Source organism: Seriola lalandi, unplaced genomic scaffold, assembly GCF_002814215.2.
Source record: "Seriola lalandi dorsalis isolate HSWRI2012SDOR001 ecotype SW California unplaced genomic scaffold, Sedor1 jcf7180002054590, whole genome shotgun sequence".
In the NCBI taxonomy this organism is placed as follows: Eukaryota; Metazoa; Chordata; class Actinopteri; order Carangiformes; family Carangidae; genus Seriola; species Seriola lalandi.
In genome coordinates, this window is record NW_019525143.1 from 153939 (window position 1) to 174366 (window position 20428).

General features: G+C 43.1%; 3 protein-coding genes across 3 annotated transcripts; 2 read left to right on the forward strand and 1 right to left on the reverse strand.

The window, feature by feature from the left end:
- Positions 1 to 37: 37 nt before the first annotated feature.
- zcchc9 (zinc finger, CCHC domain containing 9) lies at positions 38 to 2830 on the reverse strand. Its single transcript, XM_023419043.2, has 5 exons — positions 2772 to 2830; positions 1553 to 1939; positions 526 to 676; positions 337 to 429; positions 38 to 234 (listed from the first exon to the last, which is right to left on the reverse strand). The coding sequence occupies exons 2-5, from the start codon at positions 1928 to 1930 to the stop codon at positions 53 to 55; spliced, it is 804 nt and encodes a 267-aa protein (XP_023274811.2). The 5' UTR covers positions 1931 to 1939; positions 2772 to 2830; the 3' UTR covers positions 38 to 52.
- A 726-nt stretch (positions 2831 to 3556) lies between these two features.
- On the forward strand, positions 3557 to 6620 carry LOC111664474 (hatching enzyme 1.2). Its single transcript, XM_023419060.2, has 10 exons — positions 3557 to 3633; positions 3721 to 3753; positions 3846 to 3911; positions 4273 to 4319; positions 4543 to 4612; positions 4708 to 4822; positions 5073 to 5245; positions 5319 to 5400; positions 5494 to 5615; positions 6337 to 6620. Exons 1-10 carry the CDS (start codon positions 3582 to 3584, stop codon positions 6582 to 6584), a joined length of 1008 nt encoding a protein of 335 aa, XP_023274828.1. The 5' UTR covers positions 3557 to 3581; the 3' UTR covers positions 6585 to 6620.
- Positions 6621 to 11385: 4765 nt separating this feature from the next.
- LOC111664472 (alpha-2B adrenergic receptor) lies at positions 11386 to 19243 on the forward strand. The gene is made up of 2 exons (XM_087177342.1): positions 11386 to 11918; positions 14435 to 19243. Exon 2 carries the CDS (start codon positions 14566 to 14568, stop codon positions 16144 to 16146), a length of 1581 nt encoding a protein of 526 aa, XP_087033468.1. The 5' UTR covers positions 11386 to 11918; positions 14435 to 14565; the 3' UTR covers positions 16147 to 19243.
- Positions 19244 to 20428: the final 1185 nt, after the last annotated feature.

Sequence of the window (20428 nt, forward strand, 5' to 3'; positions counted from 1 at the left end):
GGGGGGGGGGGGTTCCAAAGTCATTTCAAATGACGAGTGGAAACTGATTTGTTCAAATTAGACACTGTGACCTGTGAGCGTGCAGATTGTTACCACACACACACACACACACACACACACACACACACACACACACACACACACACACACACACTAGAGACTCACTTGCAGCCTGGTGCTCCGGACAGTCCTTCTGAAAATGTTCCACTGACCCACAGACACGACAGCTTCCTCCTGCGAACGCGCACACACACACACACACACACACACACATCATTTAAAGGAGTGTAACATGAATTATTGTACAAACAGTGAGGTGAACATCTGTGTTTGTACCTTGTGCGTAAAGTCCTTTAGGATTATCTGGGCAGGAGCGGGACAGGTGTCCGGTCTGACCGCAGATGAAGCACTTAGCGTACGGGTAATCACCTGAGAGACACAACGTGTTCACATTATAAAAGCAGGATCACATGTTAATCTATGACAGACGTCTGTGGCCTTCATCCTCCTCCTCCTCCTCCTCACCCAGAGCAGGATCCACTTTAGCTCTACACTTGTGGATTTCGTGTTCGGTGGAGCCGCAGCGGTAGCAGATGCCTCGGCCCATCTCCTCGTCTCGGTCGGCCTCGGGACAGTCAGCCAGACCGTGGCCGGGCTTCCTGCAGTTAAAACACAGCTGAGGAGGGAAGGACAGAAACAGAGTGAGAGCAGTGTGACAGAAAACCCACACCTGTGGTCCCGAGCACTTACTGCTGCGCTAATCAATATGTTTTTATCATGTGACGAATTCTATGTGAAAGTGGTTCCTCATAATAATGACGCCACAAAGAATCGGCTCTACGGAGGGTTTGGCGTCTCTCAGCTCTCATCCAGCTGTTTTCAGAGAAACATCTGTAGACAGCCTCTGTCCTCTACCTGCTCAGCAGCAAACAGCAGACAGACACGGTCAGAGAGCAGTTTGATATGTGAACTTTAAAAAGGTGATCAGCTGATCTTCACTGTCTCTAAAGGGCCCAATAAATAAATAAATGTATGTTTAAGTGTCCTCTCATGTGTCAGCAGGTAGACGACAGGTGTGTGAAGAAATGCAGTGAAAGAGTTTCCACCTGAATGTTGTTTAAATGGTGTGACAGGATATTCAAATAACAACTCTACATGATAATCAGCTGTTACACTCTAACCTTCATCTTTATTATATTATTTTCTATAGATATTTCACATAAAGACCCTGATTCCCTCAAACTGATTCACATCCTGAAATAAAGAAATTTAAAACATCATCATCATCAAACTTCAAATGTCTCGTTTTGTCAGATTCTCATGAGTAAAACAGAAGAAACAGCCTGACACCGATCGGTCGAAGCAGAGAATGATTGCCTGATATTGTTACTTGATAAAAGGAGTTAATTGATTATCAAAATAGTTGCACATTAATTATCTGTTGATCCACTCATTGATTAAATCACTCAATATCATTGATGACCAAACACTGAGCAGGTTTAGCAAATAATCCATATGTGATGTCTGGAACATCTGTTTTGAAATCACTCACCATGTTGTTCTTCTTGTTGTTCTGTCTCTTGACCCTTCTGTCCTCTCTCCTCCTGTCTTTCTTCAGGGCGACTTCCACCTCCTCCCTGAGCTCCCGCTCCTCCTCCCTCCCTCCCCCTCTGGGCAGCGGCTGTCCGGTCTGCTGCAGATACTCCAGGAACCCGTTCACGTCCTCGCTCGCATAGTCCTTCTTCTTACGGTTGGGTTTTTTCACAGCTGATCCGCCGGGCTGAGTCCCTCTCAGGTGGTCCCTCTGAGGTCCTTGTTGACCTCGTCCTCCTCTTCCTCCTCTTCCTCCTCCTCCTCTGAGTTGACTCCATGGAGTGGCCTCTGCTGGTTTGTGTTTATGGACATTATTGGCTCTCGCCCACCTCGTCATGACTGCACACTGAAGAAGAAACAGGTGGAACAGTTGACTGTCAGTGCATCTTCTATATATACACAACACAACACAACACAACACAACACAACACACAGACAGACACACAACACAAAAACACACAGACAGACAGACAGACACACACAACACAACACACAGACAGACACACACAACACAACACACAGACAGACAGACAGACACACAACACAAAAACACACAGACAGACAGACACACAACACAAAAACACACAGACAGACAGACAGACAAACACACACAACACACAGACAGACAAACACACACAACACACAGACAGACAGACAGACAGACAAACACACACAACACACAGACAGACAGACAGACAGACAGACACACACAACAGACAGACAGACACAGACATACAACACAACACAACACAACACACACACACACACACACACACATACACACACACACACACACGTCATATCATCACAATACATTAAGTACTTTAGCTGGGAGTGGACAAATTTCTAAAAACAACTGTATTAAACTTATCTATCTTTTACTAAACGAGCTCACGTCATTACTATAGCACAGTAATGAAGCTCCCACCACATCGTTAGGAAACATTATAATAATTAACAATAACTTTACTGACGTTTTTCTGCTTTACAAATGAAATAAAAATATTAGCATGTAAGCTAGCAGCTAGCTAAACCTCGTAACGTCACCTTAGTTCGTAACGAACAACTAGCACGCTAAGCTAACAGAAAAAGGCAGCTGGTATTTATAAATCATTTTTCTTCCTACAGCACAATAAAGAGTTTAAAATGAACAGGAACGTGAGTTAGGAGAACTTTACCCTGAGACGTTTTCAGCCCATGTGTTTGTATTGTTACCGGAAGTATTCACTCTTCTTCTTTGTGTTTATTCGCGGGACGAAAACCACAGCGCCACCTACTGCAGCGTCTGCATGGTGACAAGCTGAACTGATCTTCGAATTAGACTTTCTTCAAATGTTACTGTTAAATTTTATTCATGAATATGAAAAACTGAAAAAATAAAACATAAATCAGCAGCAAATTGTGGTATGTGCAAAAGTTTGAGCCTGTGAATCATTTATTAGGGTAATTAATTCATTATGATAATAAAATAATAAAATAATTCAACATCTATCTATCTATCTATCTATCTATCTATCTATCTATCTATCTATCTATCTATCTATCTATCTATCTATCTATCTAATACAATTACTTTGCAGAAAATATGAAATATATATAATATGACACATTCACATCTGATATATGAATATTAATTCAGGTAGGCTACATACACACCAATACCAATGTACCCATTAGCTTAGGTTTTATTTAAGTACAGTTCTTGAGTAAATATATTTAGTTACTGTTCAATATTTTAAGTACATTATATATTAAGTACGTATATATTTATAAATAAAAGTACCTCCAAAATGTACTTTTATTTATAGTATGATGCATAATTATCTATCATCATGTGTCTTGTACCTGAGAACTGACCTGAAGAGCTTTGTGTAATAAATGTATTTAATTACTTGCAACTTCAGCTCCTCAGGGATAAATGAGGCAGCAGCTCACAGGTGATTTGACTTAACGTGACTAACGAAGGAGCAGAGCTGAGAGGATCAGCCATGCTGCGTCTGCTTCTCGCTGCACTTTTATCTGTTGTAAATCTTAAAGATGGTAAGAAATGATCATGTAGGACTGTTTGATTTATTTTCTCTCTGGAAAAAGCAAACCATGTTTTTTCTCTCATCTGTTGCTTTCCAGTTAACTCCAGACCTATACAAGACGCCAACACAGGTATAGTCTGTTGTCATCTGAGTGTGGATCCATCAGTGTTGACATTTAGGAGCTTTCGTGTTTCTATAATGTAAGACTGTGTGTTGTTGCAGCTCTGCAGGAGGACTGGCTCATCGCAGCCTGGCATTACATGGAGTCTAACCCAGAGACTTTAGATGGTGAGGCCAGAAATCTAGTCTGAAGACATGTATGATGAATGAATGTTTATATTTTGTGTCATCCACACAAAACCATCATCACTGCACTGGAGAAATCAAAGGAAACACGATTTGAATCCATCATGTCGTCATGTTATCAAACTCAAAACTCATCAGAACAAAAACCAAGTCCAGTTTTTGAGGGTTTTATTGAGCGATTTCATGGAAAACTGACTCTATTAAATCATTAAATCCACTTCAGATCACACACATATTCTTGAGCCGATCAACAGTCGCAGAGAGAAAACCTGTGAATTTAATCTGGAGCTGAGAAGAAACAGAAGGAAAAACTACATAAATACTGTTTTTGTGTTTGTGACAGAACTGATGAGCAATGACGCCATAATTGAAGGCGACATGATTCTGTCAGTGAGTGAAACTCTCGTTATTCGTTAAACTAAGAACCTGATTTTAAATTCTGTGAATTTTGAAGTTTGTTTTTTATTCTCAGTTGTTCTTTAATGCTGGAAGGCTTTTATTGTGGAGGAGCAGCAGGCAGGTTATATGCATTAGCCCATCTGTGCTCCTCAACCCGCTCCTCCTCTGTTGTCTGGAGACTTACTAAAACATGATAAATCTTATTTACCTGCAGACTGACAGGAACGCAGTGGAAAGAACATGGCCGACACAGGAGATCCCGTACGCCATCAGTCCAGAGTTGGGTGAGGAGTCCGAGGGTTTGAAGATAAAACCAGATCACTGATCCCAGTGTCTGATCACAGGAGTCTTTGTTTTGCTTCTACTTTCTGTTTTCCAGCCGGGAGGACGAGCGACATCCTCGCTGCTATGGCGATGGTGTCTGAGCACACCTGCGTGTCTTTCCACAACCGAATCACCGAGACGAACTACCTGCTCTTCAAAGCCAGCAAAGGGTGTGTAGGAATCAGACAGTGTCTCTGAAGACTGTCTTTCTAAAACGTCTCTGAAGTTGGTGACGTTAATGAGGCTGACGTAAAAAAACGACCCTATAGGTCGTCTGTCATGATCTATAGTTGTGTTTTGTTGTTGGCTGACCTCTAGTGGCTGTAGTAATTATTACAGCACCAAAGCAGGAAGTCACACAGGAGACCAGTGTTTTTTATTTTTACTTCATTGTGTTTCTTCTTCGTCGTCGTCTTCCAGTTGTGCTTCATTTGTCGGCTTCGTCGGCGGTGAACAGCCCGTTTTCGTCGGGCCCCCGTGCATGGTGGGTAACGTTGCCCACGAGATTCTTCACGCTCTGGGCTTCCACCACGAGCACACGAGGACAGACCGCGAGCAGTACATCACCGTCCTTCCTGATAACATCATGGCAGGTAATGCTCCAGTGTTTCATGGACGAATGTTTGTCCCGTTTGTGTCTGAGTGAAAACAACAGATGTGTTTCAGGGATGGAGAGAAACTTCAAAATGCAAGAAGGCAACACCTTTGACCTTCCTTATGACATCAGTTCTATCATGCACTACGGAAGGTAAAGTGTGCAAAATAAAAAGCTTGTGAAGACATTTTAAATTTTTTCCTCTGTCGCAGTCATTTATTTATTTATTTTTTATTTCTGTGTCAGCGGTTTCTTTTCCGCCAACGGTCTGCCCACCATCGTACCGAACACCGAGGTGAAGCAGATGGGTCAGAGGGTCAAAATGACAAACAGGGACGTTGAGAGAGTTCGTCACCTCTACAACTGTGGTACGTTCACAGTTATAGTTACTGCTGGAGCTCAATAATGTATTGGGTTAATACTGGAGACAAACACTGAAGCAGTGTATCATAGTCAATACTGATTGTTTTACAGTATGTAATATATAAATATATATATATATATATATATATATATTATTCCTGCAAAAGCTAAGAAGATTTGTACATAACTGTTTTATGTGAACAGGAAATTATATAGTGCTAATGATATGATCTAAATATGATGCTGTTGATTAAATTTCCAAAGATGTAAAAGTCATGTTTTGTTTTCTGAGCTGTTCTACCACCATTTACTGTTTGATCCAGCTTCATTTCCTTTGTGCTGTTGGATAATATTTGATGCACTGTGCACTCAAACATCTGCCTCCTGACTGACAGACTCTAAATCTGGGGGTGTGCAGCCGGGATCTGCTGCAGGCTCCAGGATACATCAGCAGCTAGTAGCATTAGCCGCTAGCAGCTCTGTGAGTCTGGACTTAGGCACAGCGGTGCTTTGAGCTGATTGCTAATATCAGCTCACTGACGGTGTCAACATGCTGATGTTTTAGCAGGTTGTTTACCATGTTCACCATCACAGTTTAGTGTGTTAGCAAATTAGCGCTGAGGCTGATGGGAATATCATTAGTTCTGCAGGTTATTTGATCATTGAACTGACTGGTGGTGACGTCAGATACTTCATTCTCCTTCTTTTCCCTCCTCTCTTCACCAGACGCCTCTAAGAAGTCGACGGAGAAGGAAAGCAGTGATGCTGAGAAGGCGGAGGATTCAAACATTGACATGGTCATCCAGAGTATGAAGGCGTCCCTCGGCTCCGCCCACACAGGAAACCAGTACCAGAATGATGCTCCTGCCAACACAGAGAAGAGTCACTCACCTATATCTGCAGCTCCACCTTCAGTGCACCACCTGAACGCTGCCACCAGGGGGCAGAGTAACACCAGAGGACCACAGGACTAGACTGAGCATCTGTTAATAAAACCAACATATACAGACCAGGTGTTTTCTTCACTTCATGTTTCATGACATCAGAGTTATAACGAGCTGAAACGTTACAGTGGTTAATTAAAGAAACACATTTCACGTTTTCCACACTAATGAAAACAGGAAGCTGCAACAGAAGAAAACCAGGTTTAGGAAAAACTTGAAAAGCTGAAATAATTTTACTCCACATTAAGATTTTTACAGAAAAAAAACCTTTGTTTTTGTAATGTTTGACTATGTGGGGAAAAATGTTAGAATCATTAATGTTGAAAAATGTGCAGTTATATTATTATATCTGCATGTTTGGTTATATGACCATACAATACAAGTGTTTTTATTTAATTATAGCCTGATTCATAATCACATAAAACAACAGATCAATGAGCTTTAAGCTTTCAGTCGTTTGACCAGAAGTCTCTGTAATACAGGAGAGGAACATGAAAACACGACACGCTGCAACAAATACAACAAAACGCATAGTAAAGGTCTGGATCAGAATGTGTGTGTGTGTGTGTGTGTGTGTGTGTGTTTAAAATGGACAGCAGTAGAAAAATACAATTAGGGGAAAGAAAACAAACACAAACCACAAGCCACCAAAAATCTGTGGCCTCTCCGGTTGGGCCCTGGGGGCCAAAGAGGCGCCAGATCCTGGACAGCAGCGCCAGGCCAGAGCTTTATTTATTTATGTATTTACTTTCTTTTGCTTTTATTCTTTATTTTTCCTTGGATTTTTCAGAGGTCAGAGCAGAATCACAAAGCAGCAGGCGCAGTCAGGCTGGGTTCACCTCCAGCATTAAAGCAGTAAATACAGATGTGTAGGAAGCTGAAGTCTCAGCATCAGGTTTACTGATGAGGAAGATCCAGATGTTTATAAACAACATCCTCATCCTCCTCCGACTGCTGTACGTCGTCTCGAGGTGACGTCCTCATTCTGTCGTCCTGAACGCTCGGTAATGGGCAGGTCTGTTCTCTTAGCTTCACGCCTTGACTGTTGTTTAATACAACATGTCAAGTGTAAATGTCAGAGCAATTTTCCGCCAGACTACCTGCATGACAATAAACTGAGCCGCTGATAAATATTTGGCAGGTAGCGGAGATAAAAGGAAAGCAGCATCTTGAAGCGTTTTCCTGTCAGAGGTTTTACAGGGTCAGGAAACAACACGTTTGGGAACTCTTTTTTAGAAGAAGAAGAATTTAAAGTTTAAAACTGACTCAGTGCACAGGAAGCACTTTTTCAGTATCTGAAGTTAACACTACAGTAACACTAAACCCCCCCTTTGGAAATGAGTTTCTACCTGCTCTTAGGAGATAAGCTGACCCTGCTGTAGTGTGTTAATGCATCCGACCAAAGACAAGAGGGAGGGAAGAGCTCAAGTATCACCTTTTATTCAACGTCCTGTTCCTCGGCTTTAAAATTCAGTTATCTGCTCCACATGTCAAATATCAGCTCAGGTGTTATTAAGTCACCGCATCAGTTTATACTGAGCTGCATTAATCCTGCAGAAAAAAGACTCACTCTGAAAACTTTGTTTAGTTCATCAGTGAAATATCCTTTTATCTCTGTTTAAAAGGTTTTTATTTTACTTTTATTTTGAAGTGTTGAACCTACTCAGTGTAGTTTTACATCTCCTCTCTCAGGCTTCTCTCTGCAGCTCTAGTAACAACAGGTCTGTGAGCCAATCAGAAGACAGGAGGCTCTGAGCCTCTCTTCTGATTGGCTGACTGTTTTCTGAGTGATCCAATAAAAATAAAGCAGATTTCAGGTAAAAACACTCAGAGAAACCAAATCCTGCAAGGTTTGGATGGTGGGTCCAGGTGGGCGGGGCTTGGTGACTGCTTTGTTGTGACATCACAAAGTTCCAGAAGTCCTGACGGCTGGTTTTAAGGCTCAGTTTCTGAATACAGGCTGTGTGCATTTCTCTGTGGACTGATATAAAACCTAGTGCCGCGAACACAAGGGAGTTCTTGATAACGAAAAGTCACTTACGAAAAAGTCCGACACCGAGACAAACACTGGGAACTGGACAGGAAAACAGAAGCAAAAACAGAGAAGCCAAAAAACACTGGGAACATAGAAGGGAAAGACACGGGGAACTTGGAGCAGGAGAACCACAGAACCACAGAACCACAGAACCACAGGGAGGTGAGGGTGACTGAACACAGGTGAAACACATCAGGGCGGAGCAGACATTCAACGAGACAGGGAAACAGGACGAAGACAGGAAGTAAAACATCCACGAGACACACAAAATAAAACAGGAAATGAAACATAAGAGTCCAAGAGCTGCAACATAAATTGTCCGTCACAAACCATGAGACCTTTATGATCAAGCCACACATGGACAGACACCTTTAGACCTGATGGAGCTGTAACTGCTGCTCTGAATACTCTCATCCATTTTAAATTAAACCTACAAAACGATAAAGTGTGAGAGGTTATTAAGTGATATTTCGCTCTTTAAAGTGAAGATATTTATTGTACAATAAGCTCTAGACTTTTCTCCCTCTCTGCTGTTCTGTGGTCGTTTTTTACACGTTTGATTTTTCAGATCATCTAAAAATGAGACGTATTAACTTCATCATTTTCCCCTGGAAGCCGTAAATGTGATGTAAAGGTTTTTCCTCTGAGCTCTGCGGCAGGAACACGACTGTCTGAGTAAAGTCTTTAAAGTGCTGCGGCTCTTTTCAAACTATTCTACTTGTTTTTTACACGAAGATCGTGGAGACGCCTCGAGCAGCTGAGCTCTCCTCCCATAAATTCACAGCGGGTTTTTCTCTTTTTTTTTTGCCTGACTTTAATTATTAATCAATAAAACATAATCATGAAAGTCCCAGTTGATTTGTTTCCTTTCTCTTGTGATTAACTTTTCTCTCAATAAAAGAAAAGAAGAGGGAATAAAGACACAGTCACATCTATCTCACAGCCTCCCTCTCTGCTGTGCTTCACTGGACAATAATCATCAATAATCAGCTCAGTGTGGGAGCTAATATTAACCCATGAGAACCAGCTGATCAGCTATAATCAATACCTGATCTTATCTCTGATCGGCACTGGAGGAAGACACCTTCACCCACACGTCTTCTTCTTCTTTTACTCCGTTTCCATGTTTGTGCATCACATCTGACCAAACGACTGACTTTAATCAGCCTGCTGTGATTAACAGACTATCACTTCCTGTTTATCATTCATCTCCCGTTGTTTGGATTTTAAAAACCTGTGATCACTGGATTTATTATTTTTTTTGTTGTTGTCATTTTTGATAACAGGCAGCTGCCTGTGTTGTAGTGGATATGTGATATAATGGAAATGTATGCACACGAGGACCGCAGGGGTCGAGCGGTGGGCGGATACACAGGACACACATGAAGATGAATGTTTTTCTGTGTGTGTGTGTGTGTGTGTGTGTGTGTGTGTGTGTGTGTGTGTTACTATTAGAAAAGTCTCCACATGACTGGGTGATGCATTAGTCTGTGATCACTCCGCCTCTCCACACGCTCTTAAGTGTGAATCTGTAAAACTGTCATCACCTTTCAGACATAAATAAAACATGGTTCCCACTGACTTGACTTTTGGATCGTGACACATGTGTGTGTGTGTGTGTGTGTGTGTGTGTGTGTGTTATGTTGTTTTGTTTAGTGTGTTGGACGTGAAGCCCACACACTGAAGGGATGAATAATGAATGAATAAATGTTTCATATTATCAGTAATTGGTGTCATGACGGCAAAGAGTGGAAACAGGAGTGCAGCTAGTTCAACCTGTCGTGTTAAATTTAGTGTTGAATATGGAACAGACAGAAACAGTTAGTTGTGGAGTGTGTGTTTGTTTGTTGTATTGTGATGGAAATATTCAATGAAACATGTGACCTTGAGAGTTTTGAGGGTGTTAACGTTCGTGTTCCTCAGAGGATGAACCCTCGTCACTTTGCTGATCCTCTGACTTTTCCATCAGGTTTAATTTGCTCAATTTTAAACTTTTAAACTTTTAAATTGGTGATCCTCAGACTTTCTGTGCATCAATTACACACCAGAGAGAAACTTGTGAATAAACTGTGTTTGTGTTACAGGTTTGTTCAGTCGACTGTGACACATCTCATTACATATTCAACTTTAAAGCTCCTCCAGTGTAAAGGTGTGTGTCCATGTGTAGTGTGATTATAGATCAGCTCTAGCTTCTATATTAATACTGTGAAAGTATCAAAGCCTCAGTCCACAGAGAAATGCACACAGCCTGTATTCAGAAACTGAGCCTTAAAACCAGCCGTCAGGACTTCTGGAACTTTGTGATGTCACAACAAAGCAGTCACCAAGCCCCGCCCACCTGGACCCACCATCCAAACCTTGACGAACAGGGTTCGGAGTTCTGCTCAGCGAGTTCACTTCGTCTTTTTCCTTTAAATGCCGTTTGAAAAACTCTTTTATCTAAAGTCAGAGGAGTCTCAAGCCTCAAGGAGAATAACGCCCGTCGCAATTTCCCAGAATCCAAAGCGGTCACACGTCGTCACAATTTCTTTTTTTTTTTTTTTGTCCAACCAACAAAAATATTTGAATCTACAATCAGACAAAGAAAAGCAGCGACTGCTCAGAGAAGCCAGAGACTGTTTGGTGTTTTAATTTGAGAAACAACTAATTGATTATTAGAACAGCTGCTGATTGATGAATCAGTTAACAGATAAATGGTTTCAGATGATCAGAGCATAATGAGCCTTTTTACTTTTGATTCTTTCATCATATATTTTGTATTTGTTATGACTCATAGACTATTGTAATATTGTGGTATTGAACCTTTGAGTGAGTCAAAGGTCTGAGTTCTTCTTCACGTGTCTCTACATTTGGACACACTGTGTGTGATCTTCACCCTGACCGTCCTGTGGGAGCGCGCGGATGAGCCGGCGCGAGGACACTTTGGAGGCTGCGCGTAAAGAAGCGCGTCCTCGTTTATCCGGTAAGATCCGCATCACTTCTCCACGTCTGCCTCTGAGAGAAGAGTCTGTCTGCACCGACCCGGGATGTAAGGAGCTCCGTGCGCGCGCCTGCTCCAGCTCACACCGGTTCATCTTTTTTTTTTTTTTTTTTTAATCATCTACTTCTTGAGAAAACTTCAGCTTTGATTTGTTCCCCCTCCTTCCTGCTTCATGTAACTGGATCTCCTGTGTGAGAGAGCTCGGTCTGTGGATCCGAGCGCACACACCGTGTGTCGGACACTCCGCGCCTCGTCACCGGACACTTTGGGCGAAATTCTGCGTCTTGGCGACAGAAAAAGAAACTTTTAAAGTTGTCGGCTGGAATGACGCACCGACGCTTCAGTCTCAGTAAGTATCTGCGGATCTGTCTCTGCTTTTATTTCACTGTGCTCAAAGTTTCCTTCATGTGTTAATAAGCTCGTGTGTTGATCCATGTGAAATGAACAGACTCCATCTTGAGCATCAATGTGTTCACTGGACACAAACTGGGATGTAAGAATATGAAGGAGGAGCAGCTTCTTATTCCAGCAGCTTCTGTGTCAGTTAAACAGAAAGAGCAGTTACAGCTTAGAGAATATCATGAGCGCGTAAAGGCAGCAGCTTCGGTTCTCCAACTACATCTCATGAGAAAGAGTGAACAGTTGGAAGAGCTGGAACCAGTAAGACACAGAACATTTGATCTGATGGAGGATGTGGACAGAGGCGTTTAAAAAGATTCCAGTTTCTGACTAAAGAACTTAAGATTTCTACGTCGACTCGTTCAGTCATAGTGAAGGAAATCTTGAAAGAGATTTACCTGTAATAGTTTCTTCAGCATCACTGGGCTGAGCCCGAAAACACACATGAACAGAAGTCAAGTCATTTTCAATTATCTGACTCTCCTGATCCTCAGAAACTCTCCCTCCAGTTCTAAACAGCTGCTTTGAATACTTTTATTTATCCAGGTGTCCAACCAAACTCAATGCAAATGTTCATCATATTTACAGAGCAGCCTATCAGGCAGATAACAGGCAAACGAAGCCTTGTTTCTCTCCTCTGTTCGACTGGTTGATGGAGATAAACAACAGGTGGAGCTGATTCTCCAGCCGCTGCCATTAAACCACAGAAGAAGAGCTGATTAACAGAGCTCCGGTCAAAGCTTCAAAACCGTGCAAGTCCACGTCTACATGTGACTTCATATGATGCAGAAACATTGCAGCCTCAGTTTAATGTTTTATTTTAATATTTTAATATTTAAATTACAAACGTGTCGTCATTTAATTGTGAAGCTTGAAACTGCTGCGCGGCGTCGGTCTGTGCCGCTGCGCCTCGCTGCCTCCGACCGCGCCTTCGCTAATTGTTCGGATATTCAGTTACAGGAAACTTTAACAGAGACCTTCGCTGTGACGGACTGACCTCAGTTCTGTGTATTTGCATGTTTTGACTGTTCGATCCAGATGAAAGCAGCTGTGGACGCAGACCGGGTGATAATCAGCATAATAATAATCAGTGAAGCATGATGGGTTTCACATGTCTGCGCTGACGCACCCTGAGCCAGTTTGTTCTGGTTCATCCACAGAGCGAGCGTCTCCTTCTCCAACTCTTAAATGTGTTTAATATGTTCATCTTGTTTTCATGTCCCTCTGGTCGACTCATGACCCTTCAGATTTATCTCGGGGCCCCGTGGGGAGCCCCGACCCCCAGATTGGGAACCGCTGCTCCGTGTCACATCATCATTTGCAATGATCCTGTTTTCTGAGTAATTCTTCTCAAAGCTATTTGAACGTCTTTTTAAATCTCCTTCCTTCCACGTAGCGCGAGCTGCAGCTAATGACTGTATGAAAATCTAAATTCAAGAAAAGCCCATTTGAAACGTAACAACTCAATTATATTCATTAATGAATGAATTCATCAACATTTGCACTTGCACTGACCTCCTGCAGGAACACAATACGCTGCGTCTGCTGTTTCAGAACAACTAGGTTCAGCTCCAGTGTGTTTTTCTTTGCAACGTGTCGTTTCAAACACCTTTCCTTTCACTCGGAGCTCTGCAGCTCGTGAACTGTGATGTCTGAAATCACCAGGAAACCAGCCACTCAGCTCTGGGAGTGACAGGTCAGATCAACGAGCACTTTGTAAAGAGGCGGCGTATTTACTTCCCTACTGCAGACTTGGCTGCGACATTAACAGCTGTGGAGGAAATATTAATAGAGGGAAATGTAAATATACTCCATCACGAGTTCAGTTAAAATCCTGCGTTCGTATTTTAACTTGCAGAAGCATCAGCAGCAAAATGAGAGACTAGGATCAGCAGTAAAACTTCTTCATAACTGTCTCCTGTGACGGATCACTGATCCTGAGTCATCCACGCCTCAGCAGCTTTTTACTGTTGAAGGTTTTACTTCATGTACCGTTAGATTGTTCAGTCCAGCGGTTCCTAATCTCGGAGTCGGGCGCCTCCAAAGGGTCACCAGATAAAAGCGAGGGGTCGTCAGATGAGTCATGAGAAAGGAAAGAAGAAAAAACTAAACTTCTACCACATGGATTTGTTAGACCTTATTTATAATTTCATTTACTGAACTGAAACCATGTTTAAGTTTCTACAACGAGACACTGATCTTTGTAAAAGGTCACAAACCAAGAACGTCAGTGTTTCCTAAGTTTATATGTAATATTCTGTAGATTAACAAGCAGTGGTGGGAAGAAGCTGAGTGCATTTACTTAAGCACCTGTACTTGAGTATTTGTATTTAATCTTCCTTTTTGCACTTCATTTATCTGATATTTAAAGTCTGTATTTGCTGTTGGGTGGATTCAACATATTGATAAAACACATATCTTGACCGAGTGTGTCTCTCTCTTGTCTCTCTCCTTTGTGGTGTAAAGATCACATGGCTTCACCTTGACTGACCCCCCCCCACCCTCATCCTGTTTCTCAATGGTTTACCACCGAGACGCCCGTCTGCCGCCTCACGTTCTGTAAGAGACTGTTAATAAAGTTCACCTCCATCACCGCCATGGCAGCCGCTCCAGATGCTCCCTGCCTGTCGGAGCTCGGCGGACTCCCCTACAGGAACATCAGCCTCATCTCCGGCACCCGACCCTGCAACCGGAGCACCATCAGGACCTCGCCGTACACCCCGCAAGCCACCGCAGCCTTCGCCATTGCCATCACCTTCATGATGATCATGACCATCGTCGGGAACATCCTGGTCATCATTGCCGTACTGACGTCCCGGTCCCTGAAGGGGGCTCAGAACCTTTTCCTGGTGTCGCTGGCCGCGGCGGATATTTTGGTCGCCACGCTTATTATTCCCTTCTCTTTGGCGAACGAGCTGCAGGGCTACTGGGCGTTCAGCTCGATTTGGTGTGAGATCTACCTGGCGCTGGATGTTCTCTTCTGCACCTCCTCCATCGTGCACCTGTGCGCAATAGCTCTGGACCGCTACCTGTCGATCTCCCGGCCCGTGTCCTACGGCGCCAAGCGCACCCCCTCGAGCATCAAGGCTGCCATTATCGTCGTCTGGCTGATCTCTGCCGTCATCTCGTTCCCGCCTCTTCTCACCCTGGACAAGAGTGAAGGAGGCGAAGAGACTTGTGAACTGAACAACGAGCGCTGGTATATTCTCTACTCCACCATCGGCTCGTTCTTTGCTCCCTGCGTGATAATGATCCTGGTGTATGTGAGGATTTATCAGATCGCTAAGCAGCACACTCGCTGCCCGCCTGGGAAGAAGCAGAAAGCGGTGGCGGGAAGAAACGCCAACGTGGCAGCTAGTGAGGCTGTGCCAAAGTTATCCGAGCAGTCACAACAGAATGGGGATCAAGGAGGTTCGGCTGCCGTCGAGCAAGAAAAAGTCCTGACCACAGTGTCTGGCTCGGATTCCACCTCGTCATCACTTCGAAAACCGGCCCAGAGCACCACGAGCCAGGACACTCAGCACCACCCTCCTCGTTCAAGTGCCGCTCCGGCCCAGAAATCCTCCTCTGCAATTCCCCAAAGTGACAGCCAAATCCTCTCAGCTGTTCCCAACAAAGAGTCTCAGAAACATCCTGACGACGGCGGGGAGGGGCTTCCCGACAACCCCTCCAGCTCTGGCTCCGAGCTGGAGATCGGCGAGGAAGGAGATCTCAGAGGGGACGTCAAAGGAGAGATGAAGAGAACCGACAAGACAACGTTGGGACTTCCCCAAGGCAAAGGATTCAAAGTTCAGGTGCTGAATCTGGCCTGCAGGTACAAAAACACCATGGCCACGTCCTCTGGCACCAAACTGGTATCCGAGGGAACGCCTCCGATTCAGGGGACGCCCGTTTCCCGCCGTAAAGCCATGGTGAACAGGGAGAAGAGGTTCACCTTCGTCTTGGCCGTGGTGATGGGCGTGTTTGTGATCTGCTGGTTCCCCTTCTTCTTCTCTTACTCCCTTCAGGCGGTGTGCCCGGAGACGTGCAGAATCCCCGACCCTTTGTTCAAATTCTTCTTTTGGATTGGCTACTGCAACTCCTGCCTGAACCCGGTCATATACACCATCTTCAACAAGGATTTCAGGAAGGCCTTCAAGAGGATACTGTGCAGGGACACCAAGGGTACGTTCTTCTAGAGAGGAAAGTATAATTATTTTTTGACCTGCCGCCGGACAGAAAAGACCTTTCTCAAAAATGACTTCTTTCTTTCTGTACTCTGTGTATTTGACCGGGATTGACCTTCTGCAGCCGCGACATAAACACTTGTACATTAAGGAGGAAATTGCATCCATTTTCTCTTCTCCTCGTGCTTCTGTCTGTTAGCTGAGTCAGAGCTGCACTGACAAAGACGGAGACTTCTGAAAGCCACGGTCAAGTGGCCGAATCAATTATCTTTAATGTTATTTAAGAATACAGTATAATTGTATATTCAGTGACTCTGAGGATGAATGATTTGATTATGTTTTGAAGCGGAAGTCGAGAGGATACGGGGTCTGTGTTCAGTAATTTAAAGTACAAACAGAGCTACGGCGGTGTATGTGCTTCTTGCGTGTTTGTGTGTGTGCATGGGAGTAGAGGAGAGTCGCCTGAGGGTCTTACTGGAAAAGAACAAATATCACTAAGTGTCCTTTATCAGAGATAACACAGGCACTCAAGAAACACAAGATCAGGGAAAATGTGAGCATTCTCGTGTCTGTGCCTCTGCCTCTCGCGCTTTCCCTCCCTCTGTTTCTCCCTCCATCTGAAGCTGTGACTTGGGACGTGTACGTTATGATGGGTAGAGCTTTTTCTTTTTTATTCTCGCTGTGTTTTCCCCAGTCTCTGTGAACCTTTGATGTTACACCTCTCTCTGGAAATTGCTCATTAAGGTGATGGCCAGAGGCTTCACTGGGGAAAAGAAACAAAAAAACTAGAGCAAGAAAGCTGAAAATCAGCAGAGGTTGCATGAAAGATGGAGAGTCTACATGTGAATGTGATACTCGGAGGCATCACAGGCTGAGCTGTTCACTCTTTAATCTTTCCACCACCCCCCCCCCTTAATGTTTTTTTTCTTCTCTTCTAAACTGAGAATGATGCAGCGAGTCGGTGCATGTGTTTGAGGCTGCAGCTCATGCAGTGTTTTCACAGCGTTCACCAAATTAAATTGAAGACCTTTTTAATACTACGTCGATTCCATTCAGTACCTTTCTTCACTGCTGAAGGATGACAGAAAACAAACAATAAGTCCTGCTACTGCTTATTTAGTGCGTGAATTTACTGACATTATTATTATAACAATAAACAGCCCAGGGGCCCGTGGGGTCAGGGGGCCCCTGGGCTGACTCACATTTCTTGTTTGACAGTCACAGAGCTCGACAAAGACCGGGAAAACTATTTAAAAGAGACTCTCAAAACTACTAGAAATGATGTTTCTAGTGTGGGGGTCCTGTGTAGGAGGGATGGGGGGCCTCTTACGTCTGTGCACAGGGACCTTTTGTCCTATAATCCGTGTCCAGGCCTGGACTCAGATAAGCGGCAGAAATTTGAATGTTTTGAAAGTTTTTGCTAAAATTGATTCCTTACAAGTGTCTTCTGTGGGTCGAAGGTTAATGATGTTACTGTGTACAGCAGGCAAGCAAAAAATATAACTTATAATACATTAGCATTTGTTAGAGAAAGCTAAATTGACTGCTTTTTAAGAGATACCCCGAGGTTTTGATTTATTTGCTGCTTGTAATAAACATGAACGCTGCAAACCCTTTTCTGCCAAAGCAATACGGACTGTATCTGAACCTGAACCTGACGAGGAGCTGAATCCCTGATGAAGACGCTCCTCCTCCTCCTCACTCTGGACTGATTTGATTTGGTGTGTGTGTATGTGAATACTGTATGTACATGTGTGTGAGTGTGTGTGTGTGTGTGTGAGACCGAGTGTTTGCAGCTGCATGTTTTTCAGAAAATGCACTTCTTATCTTTTGAAAGCCGACCGACTGAAGCATCCAGTACTGTATACACATGTAAGATAACACTGATGTTGGAATCAGCTTTTGTACAGTACTAGTCTAAACGTTAAACAATATTACTGCTTGTCGTCTTAAAGTCCAACTGAAACTAAAATGCACGTTTTTCTATACAGATCTGCTCTGTACGCTACATGTCCAGTCACGCTAGCAGCTCTGTGAGGCTGCAGACACAGCAGTGCTTTGAGCTGAATGCTAACGCCAGCATGCTAACATGCTCACAGTGACAATGTTAATGCTTCACCATCTTAGTTTAGGGATTATAGCCTATTAACCTTTGATTATGATGCGGCGTTCGCATTAGCTGCATCAGTCTAGTAAAAAAACACTCACATTAGCCTCTAACGTTAATGTTACTCCAGTTCGGAGATGATGAGAATTTCTGAAAGCATCAATATCTTGAAAAGAAATCCAACACAAATACAATCCATTCAGCTGCTACAAATACAATAAAATAAGCTAATTTAGACTGTTTATCTGCTGCAGCTACAAGGTTAGCACCGAGGCTAACCACCTGCTAATAATGTGTGAATAACAGGTGTTTTTCCTGTTCTTAGCATTTTGCCCAGTCATATATTTTGTTTGAAAAACAAATATGTTCTCAATATCGTATCGTTAATTAAAAACATATCCTCATAGAAAACGTAATCCGGCGACAATTACGCGTCTTACAAAACACATTTGCTTTTGCAGTTTAGTTGTATAGACACTTAAATTCTAAACACCATGCCTCCTTCTTGTGGATCAGTATTTACTCAGAGGAGCCTCAATAAAACTGGACGGTGACATGCAGCTAAAAAGCTATGCTAGCTTCCTCCATGTTGGATTCTCCGCGCTCTCAAAGCTCAGTATGTTAAGATGGCTTGCAGTTGCTAAATGACACATATTTGTGTGTCAAAGTTGTGATGATTCCTCTGAAATGAATCAGTTTTCTTGCCTTAATATCTCCATCGTCTCAGTGCCCTCCTCGCTAGCTCAGCTGTCAATCAAACACAGACATTAGCCTCCCCGCTAAGGCTAAAGGACCTTTTTGTTTTACTGCTTAATAAAAAGATGATTTCTGTGATTTCAGTTGGACTTTAACTTTGGAATAATATTCAAAGTAACACTCAGTATTGCCTTGTATCTACTCCTTCTATCTCTGCTCCTGTGCTGTTGTGTCCCAGTGCTATGCTTTTATTTTGAAACTGCTTCATATCAAGGGTTGAATAAAGGACATGGTGAGACTGTACAAGCACTGATTGCGCTCGCTTGTTGTTTCATGGGAGAGTGGGTGGGATTGACTGTGAGCACTTACAGACCAAAGAATAATGAAATCTGACAATTTACCATCGCTGCTTTCTGTCACAGTGTTTTAGGAGAATTATCTTTGTCTGCTTCAGTGACTTTTGACCCGAATATAAGATAGAAAACAATATTCACATGATAACGAATCCATTGTTCTTTTAAGCAAAGTGTCAGCACCCAGAGATTACCAAAAATAAAATAAATAAAACCATAATATTATAGGTGATAATTAACTGTGTGAAGTGTGGGATGTGTTGTTTACCACAGTTTATGTCTTGCTGTAAAGACACACTTATGATTTAACAGTCATGAAGGCCAGTGGTATAATTTAGTGTAATGAAGATGAAGATGTTCTGTCTCCTGACGCTGGGGAGATATTTAAAAAAAAAAACCCGACTGTTTGTGTGGGATTTAAAAAACTTTGGATTGGTGACACCTACTGACTGATCCAATAAAAATATAGCAGATTGCAGGTAAAAACACATACAGATACCCTGCACCCAACCGACCAGGGACACCCAGGACAGGTGTTGATCCATGAGAAGATATATTTGTGGTTTTAAGAACCAAAAACCATCTCAGTGTAGTTTTACATCTCCTCTCTCAGGCTTCTCTCTGCAGCTCTAGTAACAACAGGTCAGTGAGCCAATCAGATGAGAGGAGGCTCTGAGCCTCTCTTCTGATTGGCTGACTGTTTTCTGACTGATCCAATAAAAATAAAGCAGATTTCAGGTAAAAACACTCAGAGAAACCAAATCCTGCAAGGTTTGGATGGTGGGTCCAGGTGGGCGGGGCTTGGTGACTGCTTTGTTGTGACATCACAAAGTTCCAGAAGTCCTGACGGCTGGTTTTAAGGCTCAGTTTCTGAATACAGGCTGTGTGCATTTCTCTGTGGACTGAGGCTTTGATACTTTCACAGTATTAATATAGAAGCTAGAGCTGATCTATAATCACACTACACATGGACACACACCTTTACACTGGAGGAGCTTTAAGTTGTAGTGTTGGCCAGACTTTTCGAGCATGACCAGACAATACATCTCATTATGTCCTATAGCGGGGCCCATCTATTAACTTAATGATATCGACATTTAAAAGTTGTGTAGCCCCTAAAAGTCCCATAACCTTGTTC